This window comes from Papio anubis, chromosome 2, assembly GCF_008728515.1.
Source record: "Papio anubis isolate 15944 chromosome 2, Panubis1.0, whole genome shotgun sequence".
Lineage (NCBI taxonomy): Eukaryota > Metazoa > Chordata > Mammalia > Primates > Cercopithecidae > Papio > Papio anubis.
Genome location: NC_044977.1, coordinates 62,007,269 through 62,024,838, shown reverse-complemented (window position 1 = coordinate 62,024,838; position 17,570 = coordinate 62,007,269). Strand labels below are relative to the sequence as shown.

The following is a 17,570-nucleotide window of genomic DNA, read 5'->3' as shown; positions in this document are numbered from 1 at the left end:
CCTGTGTCCAAGTGATCTCATTTTCAATTCCCACCTATGAGTGAGAACATGCGGTGTTTGGTTTTCTGTTCTTGTGATAGTTTGCTGAGAATGGTGGTTTCCAGCTGCATCCATGTCCCTACAAAGGACACGAACTCATGCTTTTTTATGGCTGCATAGTATTCCATGGTGTATATGTGCCACATTTTCTTAATCCAGTCCGTCACTGATGGACATTTGGGTTGATTCCAAGTCTTTGCTATTGTGAATAGTGCCACAATAAACATACGTGTGCACATCTCTTTATAACAGCATGATTTATAATCCTTTGGGTATATCCCCAGTAATAGGATGGCTGGGTCAAATGGTATTTCTAGTTCTAGATCCTTGAGGAATCGCCACACTGTTTTCCACAATGGTTGAACTAGTTTATGGTCCCACCAACAGTGTAAAAGTGTTCCTATTTCTCCACATCCTCTCCAGCACCTGTTGTTTCCTGTTTTTTTAATGATTGCCATTCTAACTGGTGTCAGATGGTATCTCATTGTGGTTTTGATTTGCATTTCTCTGATGGTGAGTGATGATGAGCATTTTTTCATGTGTCTGTTTGCTGTATGAATGTCTTCTTTTGAGAAATGTCTGTTCATATCCTTTGCCCACTTTTCGATGGGGTTGTTTGTTTTTTTCTTGTAAATTTGTTTGAGTTCTTTGTAGGTTCTCTATAATAGCCCTTTGTCAGATGAGTAGATTGCAAAAATTTTCTCCCATTCTGTAGGTTGCCTGTTCTCTCTGATGGTAGCTTCTTTTGCTATGCAGAAGCTCTTTAGTTTAATTAGATCCCATTTATCAATTTTGGTTTCGTCGTCGCTGGGTACTTTAGACATGAAGTCCTTTGCTCATGCCTATGTCCTGAATGTGAAATACCTGTGCTCTCAGGCTCTGGAGCTTAGGTCCTAACATTTAAGTCTCTAATCCATTTTGAATTAATTTTCAGATAAGGAGTAAGGAAAGTATTCAGTTTCAGCTTTGTACATAGCCAATTTCTCCGGCACCACATTAAATAGGGAATCCTTTCCAGATTTTGTTTTTGTCAAAGCCAACAAAGATCTACGGCTGTAGATGTGTGAGGGCTTTCTTCTCGGGTGGAGGCTCTGGTTCTTGTTCCATTGGCTCATATCTCTGCACCAGTACCATGCTGTTACTGTAGCCTTGTAGTATAGTTTGAAGTCAGGTAGCTGATGCTCCAGGCCACCTCCTTTTGGCTTAGGGACTATTCTGGCAATGCATGGTCTTTTTGTTCCATATGAACTTTAAAGCAGTTTTTCCAATTCTGTGTCATTATAGCTTAATGGGGATAACATTGAATCTAAATTACCTTGGGCAGTAAAATATTTTCATTAATATTGATTCTTTTCCTTGCCATGTTCTTCCATTTATTGTGTCCCTTTATTTCTACCGAGCAATGGTTTGTAATTCTCCTTAAAGAGGTCCTTTGTTAATCTCAAAGCTGATCTTTGTAGGTCTGATTCTCGAAGCCATTCTCACCGGGGAGTTCATTCATGACGGTTTCTGTTTCCTTGTTCATTGTTACTGGTGTGTTAAGAATTGTTGCATTTCGCACATTGATTTTGTATCCTGAGATTCTGCTGAAGTTGTTACCGTAGCTTAAGGAGATTTTGGGCCGACATGTATTTTCTAATATACAATCATGTCATCTAAACAGGGATACCACTTCTTTCCTAACTGAATTTTTATTTCTCTTTTACTTATCGTCTCTCACAAAACTTCCAACATTATGCTTTAACAGGAGTGGTGAGAGAGGGCATCCCCGTTCGTGCCAGTTTTCAGCGAATTTTTCCAGTTTTTGCCCATTCAGCGATATTGGCTTGTGGGTCAGTCGCAATAATTTTATTATTTTCAGACAGGCCCGTACCTAATACCAAATTTATTGAGAGTTTTAGCATGAAGGGCTGTTGAATTTTTGTCAAAGGCCTTTTCATCTATTTATACCCGTGTGGCTTTGCCCGGTTCTGCTCATATGCTGGATTATGTTTGCCGCTCGTTTATGTTATGTTGCATCCTTGCGGGATGGTTCACTTTGATCATGGTGGATGCTTTTTGATGTGCTGCTGGATTGGCCTCGGCCAGTATTTGTCACATATTCTGCATTGATGTTCATCGCGTATTATCTAAAATTTCATTTTGTTGTATCTCTATCAGGCTTTGGTATCGTATTTACGTTATTCAGAAAATGAGTTGTGAGGATTCTTTTCTCTGTTGATTGAATAGTTTCAGAAGGAATACCAACTCCTGCTGAAATTTCGGGTAGAATCTGCTGTGAATCCGCCTGGTCCTGGACTTTTAGTTGGTAGGTTACCATTGCCTCAATTTCAGAGCCTGCGGTCTATTCAGTGTGATTCAACTTCTTCCTGCCGAATTTGGAAGAGGAAGCGTCCACAGGAAATTATCCATTTCTTCAGGCTTTCAGCGTATAAATGTTTGCTTATATGTGTTTATAGTATCTTCTGATGGTGTCGGTGTATTTCTTTGGGGTTTGTGGTGATACTTTATCATTTTTATTAAGGCCTCTTTATTCTTCTTCTCTTTTTCTTCTTTTATTAGTCTTGCTAGCGGTCTATCAATTTTGTTGATCTTTTTTCAAAAAACCAGCCCTGATCGCTGATTTTGAGGGTTTTGTAAGCCCTATCTCCTTCAGTTCTGCTCTGATCTTAGTTATTTCTGCTCTCTCTCAGCTTTTGAATGTGGCTTGATCCTGCTTCTCTAGTTCAATTGTGGTGTTAGGGGTTAATTAGATCTTTTCCTGCTTTCTCCTGGGCATTTCTGGTGCTATAACTTCCTCTGCCACGCCAAATGTGTCCTTACAGGATTCGGCGTCGGCCTTGCTCTCTACTGGTTTCAAAGAACATCTTTATTTCTGCCTTCATTTCATGTATATACCCAGTGAAGTCATTCAGGGAGCAGGTTGTTCAGTTTCTGTAGTTTTGTTTTTGCCTTTGATTTGCTTTCTTAGTCCCGAGTTCTAGGCTTTCTAATTTGTACTGTGGCCTGAGAAAGATAGTTTCATATAATTTCTGCTCCTGTACATTTGTTGAGTATTTACTTCCAACTATGTGGTCTATTTTGGAATAAGCGACGCGGTGGAAAAAGCTGAGAAGAATGTATATTCTGTTGATTTTGGGTGGAGAGTTCTGTAGGATGTCTATTAGGTCCGCTTTGGTGCAGAGTTGAGTCTTAAATTCCTGGATATCCTTGTTAACTTCTGTCTCGCTGATCTGTCTAATGTTTATTGCGGGTGTTAAAGTTCCCCATTATTATTGTATGGGGAGTCTAAGTTCCTTTGTGTAAGTCTCTAAGGACTTGCTTTTATAAATCTGCGCTCCTGTATTGGGTGCATATATACTTTAGGATAGTTAGCTGTTCCTGATGAATTGATCCCTTTACCATTATGTAATGGCCTCTTTGTTTCCTTTGATCTTTGATGGTTTAAAGTCTGTTTCATCAGAGACTAGGATTGCAACCCTGCTTTTTTTGTTTTCCATCTGCTTGGTAGATCTTCCTCCATCCCTTTATTTTGAGCCTATGTGTGTCTCTGCATGAGATGGGTCTCCCTAAATGCAGAAGCAGTGACTAATGGGTCTTGACTTCATCCACCTGGCTAGTCTGTGTCTTTAATTGACCATTTAGTCTGGTTTACCTTTAAGGACATGTTATGTGTGTGAACTTGATCCTGTCATTGTGATATTAGCTGGTTATTTTGCCTACGGATGCTCTTCCTAGCATCGCATGGTCTTTACATTTTGGCGTTTTGCAATGGCTGGTGCACCGGCTGTTCCTTCCCATGTTTAGTGTTTCCTTCAGACCCTTTGTAGGGCAGGCCTGGTGGTGACAAAAATCTCTAAGCATTTACTTGTCTGTAAAGGATTTTATTTCCCTTCACTTATGAAACTTAGTTTGGCTGGGATGTTCCGGGTTGAAAATTTTTCAAGAATGGAATATTGCCCCACTCTCTGGCTTTGGGAGAGTTTCTACTCAAGAGATTCTGCTGTGGGAGCCCGATGGCCTCTTTGTGTGTAAACTCAGACCCTTTCTCTGGCTGCCCTTAACATTTTTTCCTTCATTTCAACTTTGATGAATCTGACAATTATGTGTCTTGTAGTTGCTCTTCTCGAGGAGTATCTTTGTGGCATTCTCTGTATTTCCTGAATTTGAATGTTGGCCTGCCTTACCAGGTTGGGGAAGTTCTCCTGGATGATATCCTGCAGAATGTTTTCCACCTTGATTCCATTTTCCCCGTCAGTTTCAGGCACACCAATCAGACGTAGATTTGGTCTTTTCACATAATCCCATATTTCTTGGAGGCTTTGTTCATTTCTTTTTACTCTTTTTTCTCCACACTTCTTGCTTCATTTCATTCATTCGATCTTCAGTCACTGATACTCTTTTGTCCAGTTGATCGAGTCAGTTACTGAAGCTTGTGCATTTGTCACGTGGTTCTCATGTCATGGTTTTCATCTCTGTCAGTTCTTTTATGGCCTTCTCTGCATTGATTATTCTAATTTTCTAATTATCCATTCATCCATTCTGTTTTCAAGGTTTTTAGTTTCTTTGCCCTCGGTAAGTAGTTCCCCCTTTAGCTCTGAGAAGTTTGATGAACTGAAGCAGCCTTCTCTCAACTTGTCAAAGTCATTCTCCATCCAGCTTTGTTCTGCTGCTGGCGATGAGCTGCATTCCTTTGGAGGGGAGATGCACTCTGATTTTTAGAATTTCCAGCTTTTCTGCCCTGCTTTTTCCCCATCTTTGTGGTTTTATCTTCCTTTGGTCTTTGATGATGGTGACGTACTGATGGGGTTTTCGTGTGGGTGTCCTTTCTGTTTGTTAGTTTTCCTTCTAACAGTCAGGACCCTCAGCTGCAGGTCTGTTGGATTTTGCTTGAGGTCCACTTCAGACCCTGTTTGCCTGGGTATCAGCAGCAGAGGCTGCAGAAGATAGAATATTGCTGAACAGCGAGTGTTGCTGTCTGATTCTTGCTCTGGAAGCTTCATCTCAGAGGTGTACCCTGCCGTGTGAGGTGTGAGGTGTCAGTCTGCACCTAGTGGAGGATGTCTCCCAGTTAGGCTACTCAGGGTTCAGGGACCCACTTGAGCAGGCAGTCTGTCCATTCTCAGATCTCAACCTCCGTGCTGGGAGAACCACTGTTCTCTTCAAAGCTGTCAGACAGGGACTTTTACATCTACAGAGGTTTCTGCTGCTTTTTGTTTAGCTATGCCCTGTCCCCAGAGGTGGAGTCTACAGAGGCAGGCAGGCCTCCTTGAGCTGCGGTGGGCTCCACCCAATTCGAGCTTCCCTGTGGCTTTACCTACTTAAGCCTCAGCAATGGTGGGTGCCCCTCCCCCAGCGTTGCTGCTGCCTTGCAGTTAGATCTCAGACTGCTGTGCTAGCAATGAGGGAGGCTCCGTGGGTGTGGACCCTCCAGGCCAGGTGTGGGATATAATCTCCTGGTGTGCCATTTGCTAAGACCCTTGGTAAAGTGCAGTATTAGGGTGGGAGTTACCTGCTTTTCCAGGTGTTGTGTGTCTCAGTTTCCTTTGGCTAGGAAAAGGAATTCCCTTCCCCCTTGTGCTTCCCAGGTGAGGCGATGCCTTGCCCTGCTTCAGCTCTCGCTGGTCGGGCTGCACCAGCTGACCAGCACTGACTGTCCGACACCCAGTGAGATGAACCTGGTACCTCAGTTGAAAATGCAGAAATCACCCGTCTTCTATGTCGCTCATGCTGAGAGCTGGAGGCTGGAGCTGTTCCTATTCGGCCATCTTGGGCGCCCCCCCTCCCCCGCACTCATTTTTATTCCTCTATTGACTGCACTTCTAAATTGAGCAAAGTTTTTGAGATGCTTTTTGGAGTCTGCTGCTGATTTGATACAAACTTGAGCTTGGAGGGAATAAGAGCTGACTTGGTTTGGAAAGGCTTATTTGAATAGCTGACAGAATAAATCCTGCTCTTCCACATCTGAATTTTTCCATACTATGCATTAATGGTCTTTCTTCCAACTACATTTTTCATCATGTGCCACTTCCTCCCTCCTCTTCAGCTGCATTGACCGTTCTGTTCTGCATATTCACCATCCTCCCTTCCTCTGCAGGCCACTGGTACATAGTGAGTGCATCCTCTGCCTGAAACACTTTTCCTTCCCCTTTTCATTTCTGCAGCTCCTTCTCATTTCCCATCTTCTAGCTTCATTGGTGCTTCCTCAGAAAATCATGCTTGGGTCAACTATTCCTATTACAGATTTTTATACTATCTTTTACCTCACCTTTATGAAAGATGCCACAGTTAACAATTTACATTTTTTTGTGGTCTTTCTATATTTTTGTTCCACTGCATTTACTGCATTTTAACCTCCCTGTGATGTCAAGGATCATATTTGGTTCAATTCATCATTTTATTACCAGGACTTAATATAATATTGAAGCACATAGTATGCACTCAATAAATATTGAATGAGTGTAAGAATGAATGAGTGTGTTAAATGTATAAAGAAGTTGAGAGATTATTTTATTAAATGGATTAATAGATTAGGTCAGTAAACAATTGAAAACATAGTTGAGTGAACAGATGAATCTATGGATGTTTAAAAAAAACGTTAAGATCAACAACTTGCATTATCCTATAGAAAAATTTTGAATTTGTCTATTATTATAAAAGAAGAGATGATAATGAAAACTTAAAACACAGAATCAAATGTAAACGGTTTGGGAACTGCCTCCTATTTTAGAGGCTTTGAGTAGTCATTCGCCTTGGTGAGAGCATAATGGAAGATTATGAATAGGGAAAAACAGCACACAAAGGAGATAATTCACATGCTCTGATACATTGTCCAGTTTCAGAGTCCTGACTTTCCCTTCTGAAAAACATTCATTGGTGCCTAGCATCTAAATCTTGCATATGGAAGTAAATGTTCTCAAGTAGAATGTACTTCCATTCTGTGCAATGTAGAAAAATAAAAAGTAAGGAAAACTTCCACAACTGCTCTTCTAAGTTCTTTAGCATTGACCCAAATCCTATCAAAAATAATGATTGTGAGATTTCATGGGGACAGAGCCTTTTTCAAAGCAGCGTAGTAATGGTTTTATGTTCTTGGAATAAGTATCAACTTGGCTAGGCCTACTTGGAAGCCTAAACACACATACTTCTCACCCTATAAATATTAGGAACAATAATTTTCAACCCCTTCCAGGACACGTATGATGGTTCCCTTCTGCCCAGATTTGCTAACTATTGGTACGTGGAACTGAGTCTTTTGGAGTACAGTTCACCATGGCAGGATTGCTTAGGAGTTTCTTCTAAAACAAGTGTGTTCTCTATTCTACTGTATGTCAGCTAGTTGGAAGAGCAGCTAAAAGTGAGATGTGGCCTAATGAAATGAATCATAGTGTCTCAAAACCCACTAGATGAGCACTAGCCAATTTATAAATCTAGGGACCCCTTTATAATTTAAAAAGATTTTGTGGATCCCTTTATTAAAATAAGAAAATTTGATAGAAACAAATGACTCCAATAAAGTGAGAAAAGCTGTTTAATGATTTTTATCTAGAGTGCCTACCCACAGCCCAAAATAACAGAAAATATGTGTATGCATATGTATACGCATAATGACTTAAAGCCACTCTTTGTATAGCCCTCCCCTCTCTCCCTCTAGTACCAGGATTCAAGGCCTGTTAGCTTGGAATCATTGCTCCAACTTTTGCATTAAGGAGTTTATTTAAAAATCATTTCCAACTGGAGTTGTCTAATTACAAATGAATTTTTGATCTGAGCTCATAAGTTTCCCAAAGCCAGCAAACTAGAAGTGTTAGTGTGTTGAAGCTGCTATAACAAAAATACCATAAACATGGTGGGTTATAGACAACAAATGTTTATTTCTGATATTTCGGAAGCTGGAAGTGTGAGACCAGGGTGCCAGCATGGCCGGGTTCTGGTGAAGGCCCCCTTCTAGGTTGCAGACTGCCAACTTCTCACTGTGTCTTCACATGGTAGAAGGGGTTAGGGTCTCTTGGGCCTCTTTTATAAGGGTACTAATCCCATTCATAAGGTGCTTCACCCTTATGAAGGGCTTCACCCCATAAGGTCTTCAGCTCTTAAAGGTCCTGCCTCTTAGTACCATCACCTTAGGGGTTAGGATTTCAACATAGGAATTTTGGAGGGACACAAACATTCAGACCATAGCACTAGAGCAGTGAAGATAAAATGAAAATACCTGAGAAATTATGTAACCATGTTTAACATGAGAACGATAAAGGTATGTCATCAAATTATGTATGCCAAGTAAGTTGGAAAAATGTAAGGCTTGCAGGAATTCAGGAAAGGGAGTTTGGCTAAGAGGCTGGGCTGGAAAGCTAAGCTCTGAACAATTTAGATTTTGACAAACACAAAGAATATTCCAGATCAGAATGAAATGGCTGGAACAAAGGCTCAAAAATACAAAATATCTGGGATAGTTTCCTGCACATAGAGAATCTTCAAGTTTTTTAAAATTGTTGACTCATCAGTGGATGAATGGGCAAACAAAATTTGGCATATATATATATACACACACACACACACACACACACATATACACAGACACACACACACACAGTAGAATACTATGTAGCCATAAAAAGGGGAGAAAATTCTGTCATTTGTGACAAGAGGGATGAACCCGGAGGACATCATGCTATGTGAAATAAGTCAGGCGCAGAAAAATATCATATGATGTCACTCATATGTAGAACCTAAAAAAGTTTATCTCAAAGAAATAGGGTAGAATGGTTGTTGCCGGGGGTTGGGGAAATCGGTGGGGGAGGATTGGAAGATGTTGTTCAAAGAATACATTTCAGTTAGGTGGGACAAATAAATTCAAGCCCTCTATTTTATAACACGATGATTATAGTTAATAACAAGATATCGTACTCTCAAAAAATGCTGAGGGAGCGGATAAGTGTTTCACCACAAAAATGAAAACTATATAAGGTAATTTATCTTAATTAGCTAGATTTAGTCATTCTACAATGTATATAAATACTTCAAAACATGTTGTATGTAATAGATAAAATTATATCTGTCAATCTAAAAAGTAAAATAATAAATAAAAATTTTGATTCAGATACATAAAGCATATATGGGGAAGTTTAAACTTGAAAAAGAAAGATGGTGGCCAGGCGCAATGGCTCACACCTGTAATCCCAGCACTTTGGGAGGCGGAGGCAGGCGGATCACCTGAGGTCCGGAGATTAAGCCCAGCCTAGCCAAAATGACGAGACCCCGTATCTACTAAAAAAATACAAAAATTAGCCGGGCATGGTGGCGCATGCCTCTAATCCCAGCTACTCAGCAGGCTGAGGCAGGAGAATCACTTGAACCCGGGAGGCAGAGGTTGCAGTGAGCCAAGATCGTGCCATTGCACTCCGGCCTGGGCAACAAGAGTGAAACTCCTTCTCTAAAAAAAGAAAAGAAAAAGAAAGATGGAGAAGTCATTAAGGACCAATTTTGGAGATTCTTGAATGACAAGCTTAGAAGTTCCCTATTTAATATCCCATTTTCCCTTCCAAAAATTCCCAGTAATGTATTTCAGGTAAATTGAAGGGCAGTTAAGGATTGAGTGCATAAACCGCTAGAGTCCCTCTTAAGTGAATAATGGAGAAGACATCTGACTATTTAAAACTACTCAGAAATTAATACTGGTTAACTTGGGTAAGCTATAATATGATTGTTTTCCACAAGTCACTTTGTTCCTTATATAGCAGTAATAGTTTGGTTTTTTTGGATCAAATAACTAAATTGTCATTACCTGTGTTATAATCATGAGGATGCTGAATTGAACAAAGAAACAAAATGGAAACAAGATAATCTCTTGTTAAGATTATCTCTTGGCCGAGTGTGGTGGCTCACACATGTAATCCCAGCACTTTGGGAGGTCGAGGTGGGTGGATCACCTGAGGTCGGAGTTCCAGAACAGCCTGGCCACCATGGCAAAAAACCATCTCTACTAAAAATACAAAAATTAGCTGGACATGGTGGTGCACACTTGTAGTCCCAGCTACCTGGGAGGCTGAGGCAGGAGAATCACTTGAACCTGGGAGGCAAAGACTGCGCCACTGCACTCCAGCCTGGGTAAAAGAGTGAGACTGTCTCAAAAAAAAAAAAAAAAAAAATTATCTCTTGATAATCTGTATAAGAAAGAAAAAATATATATGTTGGTTCCATGTTTTGATTAAATTTCAGGAATCTTCAATGCGATAGAGGAGATTCCTGTTAATGTTGAGTGATAGCCCTACAGTCATGAATAAGAGATAGTTAGGAAGCATGTATTTAATAGGTTTTTCCCTTGGTTTTATTGTATGTGTTCTGTCTTGGTATTTAATGTGTATGTAACATTTCTGTATTTAATGGATTTAAGCTGCTAAATAGTTAATCTGTGTGCTGGGTAATTTACTCACTGGATGGGCAAACGCCATAGAGAGACTTTTATCTTGAGGTCAGTATATTGGTAGGCCTGGTTATGAGTACATCAAATGGAAGTGTCCTTGTCTGTGACTGAACTATTACAATTGATAGCTTATTATTTCCCAAGGCAACTGTTCCCAGACCTTTTCTACTGTATTAGTCTGAGTCATGGATGAGATTCACTTGTGGGATATACCCCTGTAGGCATCCTTGAGGTGCTGCACAACTCCCTGGGTGATAACCATTATTCCCCGACTCATGAAGGTGTATTACAATTAGAGTAAATAGAGTCTTGTAATAATGGGGAAACTAAATCTTCTATACATAACTTAAAAAGTATTTATAACTAAATTAGGTATTTTGTTGATGAAAAAATAACTGTTCTAAAGTAATAGTTCTACCCATGTTTAGTATTTGTATCCACTCAGATGATAATATTGGTGATGGGGACTGCTGATTAAATTGCCAAACTTGAAATCATTGGGTAAATATAGAGGATAGTTAAGGTCTCCAAAGCAAGTCTGAGGCAAGCATTCAGGTATCTGCAATTCACTGAAAGAGTGTTCTCCAGGAAAAACCTGTAAGGAAAAGCAGAATAAGGAAGAAGGAGGAACCAAACAAGGATGGGGTATTAGGTAAAGTCTAACTTAAGTCTAATCCAGAAGGGAGATTTCTGGAACATAAACTGTGCCTCCGACCCATTTCCACCTTGAAGTAATGAGGCTAGCTTTTATAAAAACTCCATATTAATCACTTCCAAAGCTACCCTTAAGTGGGGTTGCAGAAGTGGTAGGAATCAAAAATCTTTGATTTTGCTTATATATGAGAGTATTGTGAAAAAAAAATTGATTTTCCAATGGCAGGAGCCATCCCTAAGGACGAGTGGGTATCTGCCCAGTTGTCTTTTCAATATGACTTGACTTTTCCAGGACTGTATAATGGAGGAGAAGTAGCTTCTACCCTGAGGAAATTATGTCTAATGGTTCAATATCCTGGGGGTTCTCCTGGCCTGTGTGGTGGAACACGTCTGACCCTGGCAGGACAATCAAATACCATCAAGTAACTGATGGTCCAATTAAAGTGAGGTGCAACCTTGAGCAATTATCTAGTTAATTTGGCATCTATCCAGATGATTGGCTCCCAGATTAGAAAAACATTAAGGCTAAACTAAAAGTTATTTCATAGGGACTTTCACAAGCGCTCATCTGCATCTAAGTCTGATTTCTCAACTGCCTCGTTGAGCCAGATTACAAAATAATCAAATGTGCTGAGTGTAATCAGCATCTAATGAGAGGACAAATGTTTTTCTTACCCAACTGCAGTCATCTAGGCAAGAGTTTTACTTAAGTTGTCATGAAGAGGGAAGCTGTGTACTTGGCTCTCAAAATCAAATTTGGTATCTTTATCAAGTTATTGAGCATATACTTACCAGTAGTAGGAGGATGTCATTACTTATCTTACTATGAAAACTGACAGACTTACATGTGAACGCCTTTGCAAACCTAAAGGTGTTTATAACAATATAAGAAAGTTTGGGCTTTTTTTTGTTTTTTTGTTTGTTTGTTTTTTGTTTGTTTGTTTGTTTTGCTCTTAGTTAGTATCCATACCAAAAACTTAGAGATAGCCACGAAATCACCAGTAAATCCCAGTTCTGTGCTTCCCATTTTTTCTGCAGATTGCAATAATCTGGGGAACTCTTTAATATCCTGATGGCATGCCATACTTGTTATCAACTAATTCAGTCTCTGGTCCTAGGAACCAGGCATTTTTCCTTAAAGCTCCCCAGTTGTGACTCCAAAGAACAAAAGAATTTGAGAACTATTGCTTTAATTGATCAGGTTTAAAAAGCCATTGAATTTTCCTAAAATATTGATCCTCAGGCTTTATCATGCATCAAAATAATCTAGAGGACATGTTAATACACAGATTGTTGAGCTCTACCCTGAGAATTTCTGATACAGTAGTTCTAGAGAGGGGTCTGGGAATTTATATTTCTAACAAGTGATGTTGATGCTGATGCTGCTGATCCAAGACCACCCTTTGAGAACCACTATCCTAAAATGGGAAATCTGTCCTACACAAAGGGCTTTTGTTGTTGTTTTAAAAAAATTGAACATAGTCTCCCTACCAAAATATCTGATTTTGGATCAAAAAGCACTCTGAATCCAAAGTACCCCTGTATGAGAGAAAGAGAAGGCACCAACGATTCCAACCATGGCTGAAGGCCCTATTTCAACAAGAGAGTGAATAGGAATAAAGCACACAGGATGTCTTGACAGACTGCCATGCGAGGATTGAGCTAAAGTGCTGCATGGCATGACTCTGGTCATTAAAGCCAACTGAGGGGAGACATTGAAAGCTGATAAATATTATGATACATATTATGATAATCCCTTACATCAATTCCCCCAAAGAAATGCAATCAGTGAGTTACAGTTTAAAATATTACTCTAGAATGCAGCCTAAGGCATCACTGAGCATTAATACTTTATATACAATCCTATAACCAAAATCTCTGAATCTTCTGTAAAACTGCTGTGAAGAGATTATCCATCTTGAAGTCTGTAGTCCTTTACATAAAGATATTTCCAATAAATTTCTCATAAAATGTAGAATTTCTCTCTTAAAAGAAGAAAGTTTGCATCTTCTAGTAAAGAAGCCAAGTTTTTCATCAGTCAGAAAGAAATAATGTTATTTTTTTCTTTGGCCAGTCTGGGACTAATTTAACTCTGTTGTACTAATTCTAGTGAGATTGTTTTCTACATTTCCACCGTTTGAATTGAGTCATATTTTAAATGTATTTACTACTTTATGTCTTTTACCATTATCTACCTCAAGTTATTTGAATTTGTGAATGAATACATAAATGAAGTAACTATTTTTCCCCCTCCACCACCTTCTGGCAAAATTGATTGCATTTGGGGAGCCTAATCTAAAGAGTATTAATTAGATTGACATTCAAGATTTGGTAGTGGGGAGTGTTGTCATCAAGATAGCCAAAAGGGAAGCCCCAGACCCTTATTCCCCAATGGACCAATTGCCATTGAAAGAAATAAAACCAGTTAAGAGATTTCTGCACTCCAGTCAAGCGTAAAGCCAATAACATTAAAGCACTGTAGGAAAATGTATGGCACTCGCTTGCTAGAGGACCTCCTACTGCCCTCAGCATAGCACAGAGGTATCAGTAGAAAACTTCCAATTCCTAATTCCTTGCTGAGGAGGGAAAGAAAAGAGTGGAAAGTACATCTAATATTTTTACTTTTGAGGGGGAAGTACTACCTGAGGGAGTGGTTTCTGTTTTGCCTGAATCTAAGTGATGACAGAAACTGGCCTATGTGGGAGGCCCCATGAGAACAAAGGATATCAACATGGCTTGGTCTGGTATCAGGCTGTACCACAGACACTAGGGGAGGTCCAGTACCAACAGAGGGAAATCTAATGCTTCCTACAGCACTAGAAAGTCCACAGTATCTGATAAAGACACGAAGGGAAGCTCCTGAGTAGAAACCAACAAGTCTTCAATTAGGGGATTACATACAAAAGCCCAGCGAAGACACATCACCAGAAAAGGCTTGAGAGATCTGCAGAATCTCCAGCTGGATGATTGTTCTCAGACTGCAGAGACTAGGAGAAGTGTCTTATTTTTTAAATGCCAGAATTCCAACAGAAGATAATAAAGCACACATAGAAACCAGAAGACATGACCCAACCAAAGGAACAAATTATATTTACAGAAATCAACCCTAAAGAAATAGAGGTGTATCAATTACCAAAGAATTCTAATTACTCTCATAAAGATGCTCAAGAAATTAAGAGACAGTACAGATAGATAACTACAGGAAATCAGGTAAATGAGGCATGAACAAAATGAGAGTATCAACTGAGATAAAAGATGAAAATGAACTCAAAGAAATTCTGGAGCTGAAAAATACAATATGTGAATTCAGAATACAGTAGTCAGTTTACTAGAGAGATTCAACAACAGGCTTGACCAGACAGAAAAAAATAATCAGCAATTCAAAGACAGAACATTAGAAATTATTGAGGCAGAGAAGCAAAAAGGAAAAAATAATGAAGAAAAATGAAGAAAGCTGAAGGGTCTATGGGACACCATCAAGTGCAACAATATAAGTGTTACATAATTTGCAGAGAATAAAGACAGAAAATGACAAGAGAGCCTATCTGAAGAAAAAATGGCTGAAAACTTCCCAAGTCTGAGCCAGGAAATGGACTCACAAATTTTAGAAGCTCAGAACTGCAACTAGGATGAATCCAAAGAGATCTACACTGAGACACATTATAATCAAAGTGTCAAAAGTCAAGAGACCAAAAGAAAATCCTGAAAGCAGCAAGAGAAAAGCAACTCATCACAAACAAGTGTGCATCTATAAGATTATCAACAGATTTTTCAGCAGAAACTGCATGTTAAAAGGGAGTGGGATGATCTACTCAAAGTACTGAAAGAAAGAGCTGCCAATCAAGAATACTATATCTGGCAAACTGCCCTTCCAAAATGAGGGAGAAATTGAAACTTTCCCAGATAAACAAAAGCTGAATGAGTTTATCACCACCAAATCTACCCTCTAAGAAATGCTGAAGGGAGTCCTTCAAGTTGAAATGAAAGGATGATAAATAACACAAAACCATATGAAAATGTAAAACTCCTAGATAAAGGTAAACATACAGACAAATATAAAATCCTGTAATATTGTAGGTACAAAAATCACTTTTATAAAAATCTGGTATAGAATTTTTTAAAAAGTATAAAAGGTAACTATAAATCTGTATTAATAACTATACAATATAAAAGGAGGTAATTTGTGTCATCAGTAACAAAGTGGGGTAGCATATAAATAAATAGTTTTTATACATGATTGAAGTTAAATTGTTGCCAGCTTGAATAGATTATTATAACTTTAAGATGTGCTGTATAATTACAGTGGTAACCACAAAGATAATATCTATATAATATACACAAAGGGAAATGAGCAGTGAATCAAAACATAGTCATTTTTAAAAATAAAAGAAACACAAGTCTGGGTGCAGTAGCTCATGCCTGTAATCCCAGCACTTTGGGAGGCTGAGACAGGCAGATCACTTGAGGCCAGGGGTTCAAGACCAGCCTGGCCAACATGGTGAAACCCCGTGTCTACTAAAAATACAAAGTTTAGCTGGGTATAGTGGCGCATGCCTATAATCCCAGCTACTTAGGAGGCTGAGGTATGAGACTCACTTGAACCCGAGAGGCAGAGGCTGCAGTGAGCCAAGATCATACCACTGTACTCCAGCCTAGGTGACAGAGTAAGACTCTGTCTCAAAAATAAACAAATAAATAAAAATGAAAACAAAAATCAAGGACACAAAAGAAGAAAGAGGAGAAAGGGTAAACACAAAAGCTACATAAAACAGTTGAACAAAATGGCAATTGTAAGCCCTTCTCTATCTCTATTTTAAATGTAAATTGATTAAATGCCCCAATATAAAGATATAGGTTGACTGAATGGATTAAAAACAAACAGGATCTAACTATATGCTGTCTATAAGAGACACGCTTTAGATCTAGGGATACACACAAGCTGAAAATGAAAGAATAGAAGAAAATAATCCACGCAAACCAGAACCTAAAGAGAGCAGGGGTGACAGTATTAATATCAGACAAAATAAACTTTAAGACAAAAACTGTCACAGAGACAAAGAAAACATTATATAATGACAAAAGGACTGATTCATCAGAAAGATGTAACTGTTAGAAATATGTATGCACCTAGTATTAGAGCTTCCAAGTGTATGAAGCAAACATTGACAGAACTAAAGAGAGAAATAGCAACACAATAGTAGGATACTTTGATACTCTATTTTCAATCATGGATAGAGCAATCAGACAAAAGACAAATAAGGAAGCAGAGGATGTGAACAACACTATAGGCCAGTTGGACCTAATAAGCATATAAAGAACACTGCTCCCTACTACAGCAGAATATGAAATCTACTCATGCACACATGGAACAGTGTCCATAAAAGACCATATGTTAGGGTACAAATAAGTTTTAACAGATTTAAGAAAATTGAAATCATATGTAATATCCTCTCTGACTATAATGGAATGAAAGTAGAAATTGATAGCAGAGGGAAAACAGAAAATCCACAAATACGTAAAAATTAAACAACTCATTCTTAAGCAACGAATGGGTCAAAGAAGAAGTCACAGTGTAATTTAGAAAATATCAGGAGACAAATGGAAATGAAAATACAACATACCAAAACTTATGGATGCAGCAAAAGTAGTAATAAGAGGAAGGTTAATAATGATAAATGCTTACATTAAAAAAGAAGAAATATCTCAAATCAACACCCTAACTTTGCACCACAAGGAACTAGAAAAAGATTTTAAAAACTGAAAAATCAACAGAAGTAACGAAATAATATATATTAGAGCAGAGATAAAGGAAATATAGAACAGAAAAATAATAGGGAAAAAATCAGTGTAAACAAGAGTTGATTTTTAAAAAGATCAACCAGATTGAAAAACCCGTAGTAGACTGAGAAAAGACAGTACTCAAGTAAATAAAATCAGAAATTAAAGAAGAGACGTAAAACAGATGATTCAGAAATAAAAAGGCGTATAAAGACCACTATAAATAATCATTCACTGAAAAATTAGATAACCTAGAAGAAGCAGATGAATTGCTAGAAACATACAACTGCTTAAGACTGAGTCTTGAAGGAATAGAAATGGGAATAGACTTAACACTCGTAAGGAGATTGAAGCAGTAATTTAAACCTCCCAATAAAGAAAATTCCTGGACCAGATGCCTCACTGGAGAATTCTACCAAATGTTTAAAGAAAAATTAACACCAGTTTTCCCCAAACGCTTCCAAAGAATTGAAGAAGCAGGACCACATTTAAACTCATCCTGTAAGCGCAGCATTGTCTTAAAACCAAAAACAAACAAGGACACAAGAAAACTACAGACCATAACCCTGATGAACACTGATCCAAAAATTGTCAACAAAATATTAGCATACTCAACTCAGCAGCACATTAAAAGGATTATACACAATGTCAAATTGGAATTATACTTGAAATGCAA

General features: G+C 38.6%; 1 protein-coding gene across 1 annotated transcript in view; it reads left to right on the top strand.

Annotated features, from left to right (window-relative positions):
• CNTN4 (contactin 4) overlaps positions 1 to 17,570 on the top strand; it is an 891,247-nt gene that overhangs the window by 726,135 nt on the left and 147,542 nt on the right. The window contains exon 12 of the mRNA XM_031662718.1: positions 2,681 to 2,694. Coding sequence (XP_031518578.1) covers positions 2,681 to 2,694 — 14 coding nt within the window. The remainder of the gene's footprint in view (positions 1 to 2,680; positions 2,695 to 17,570) is intronic.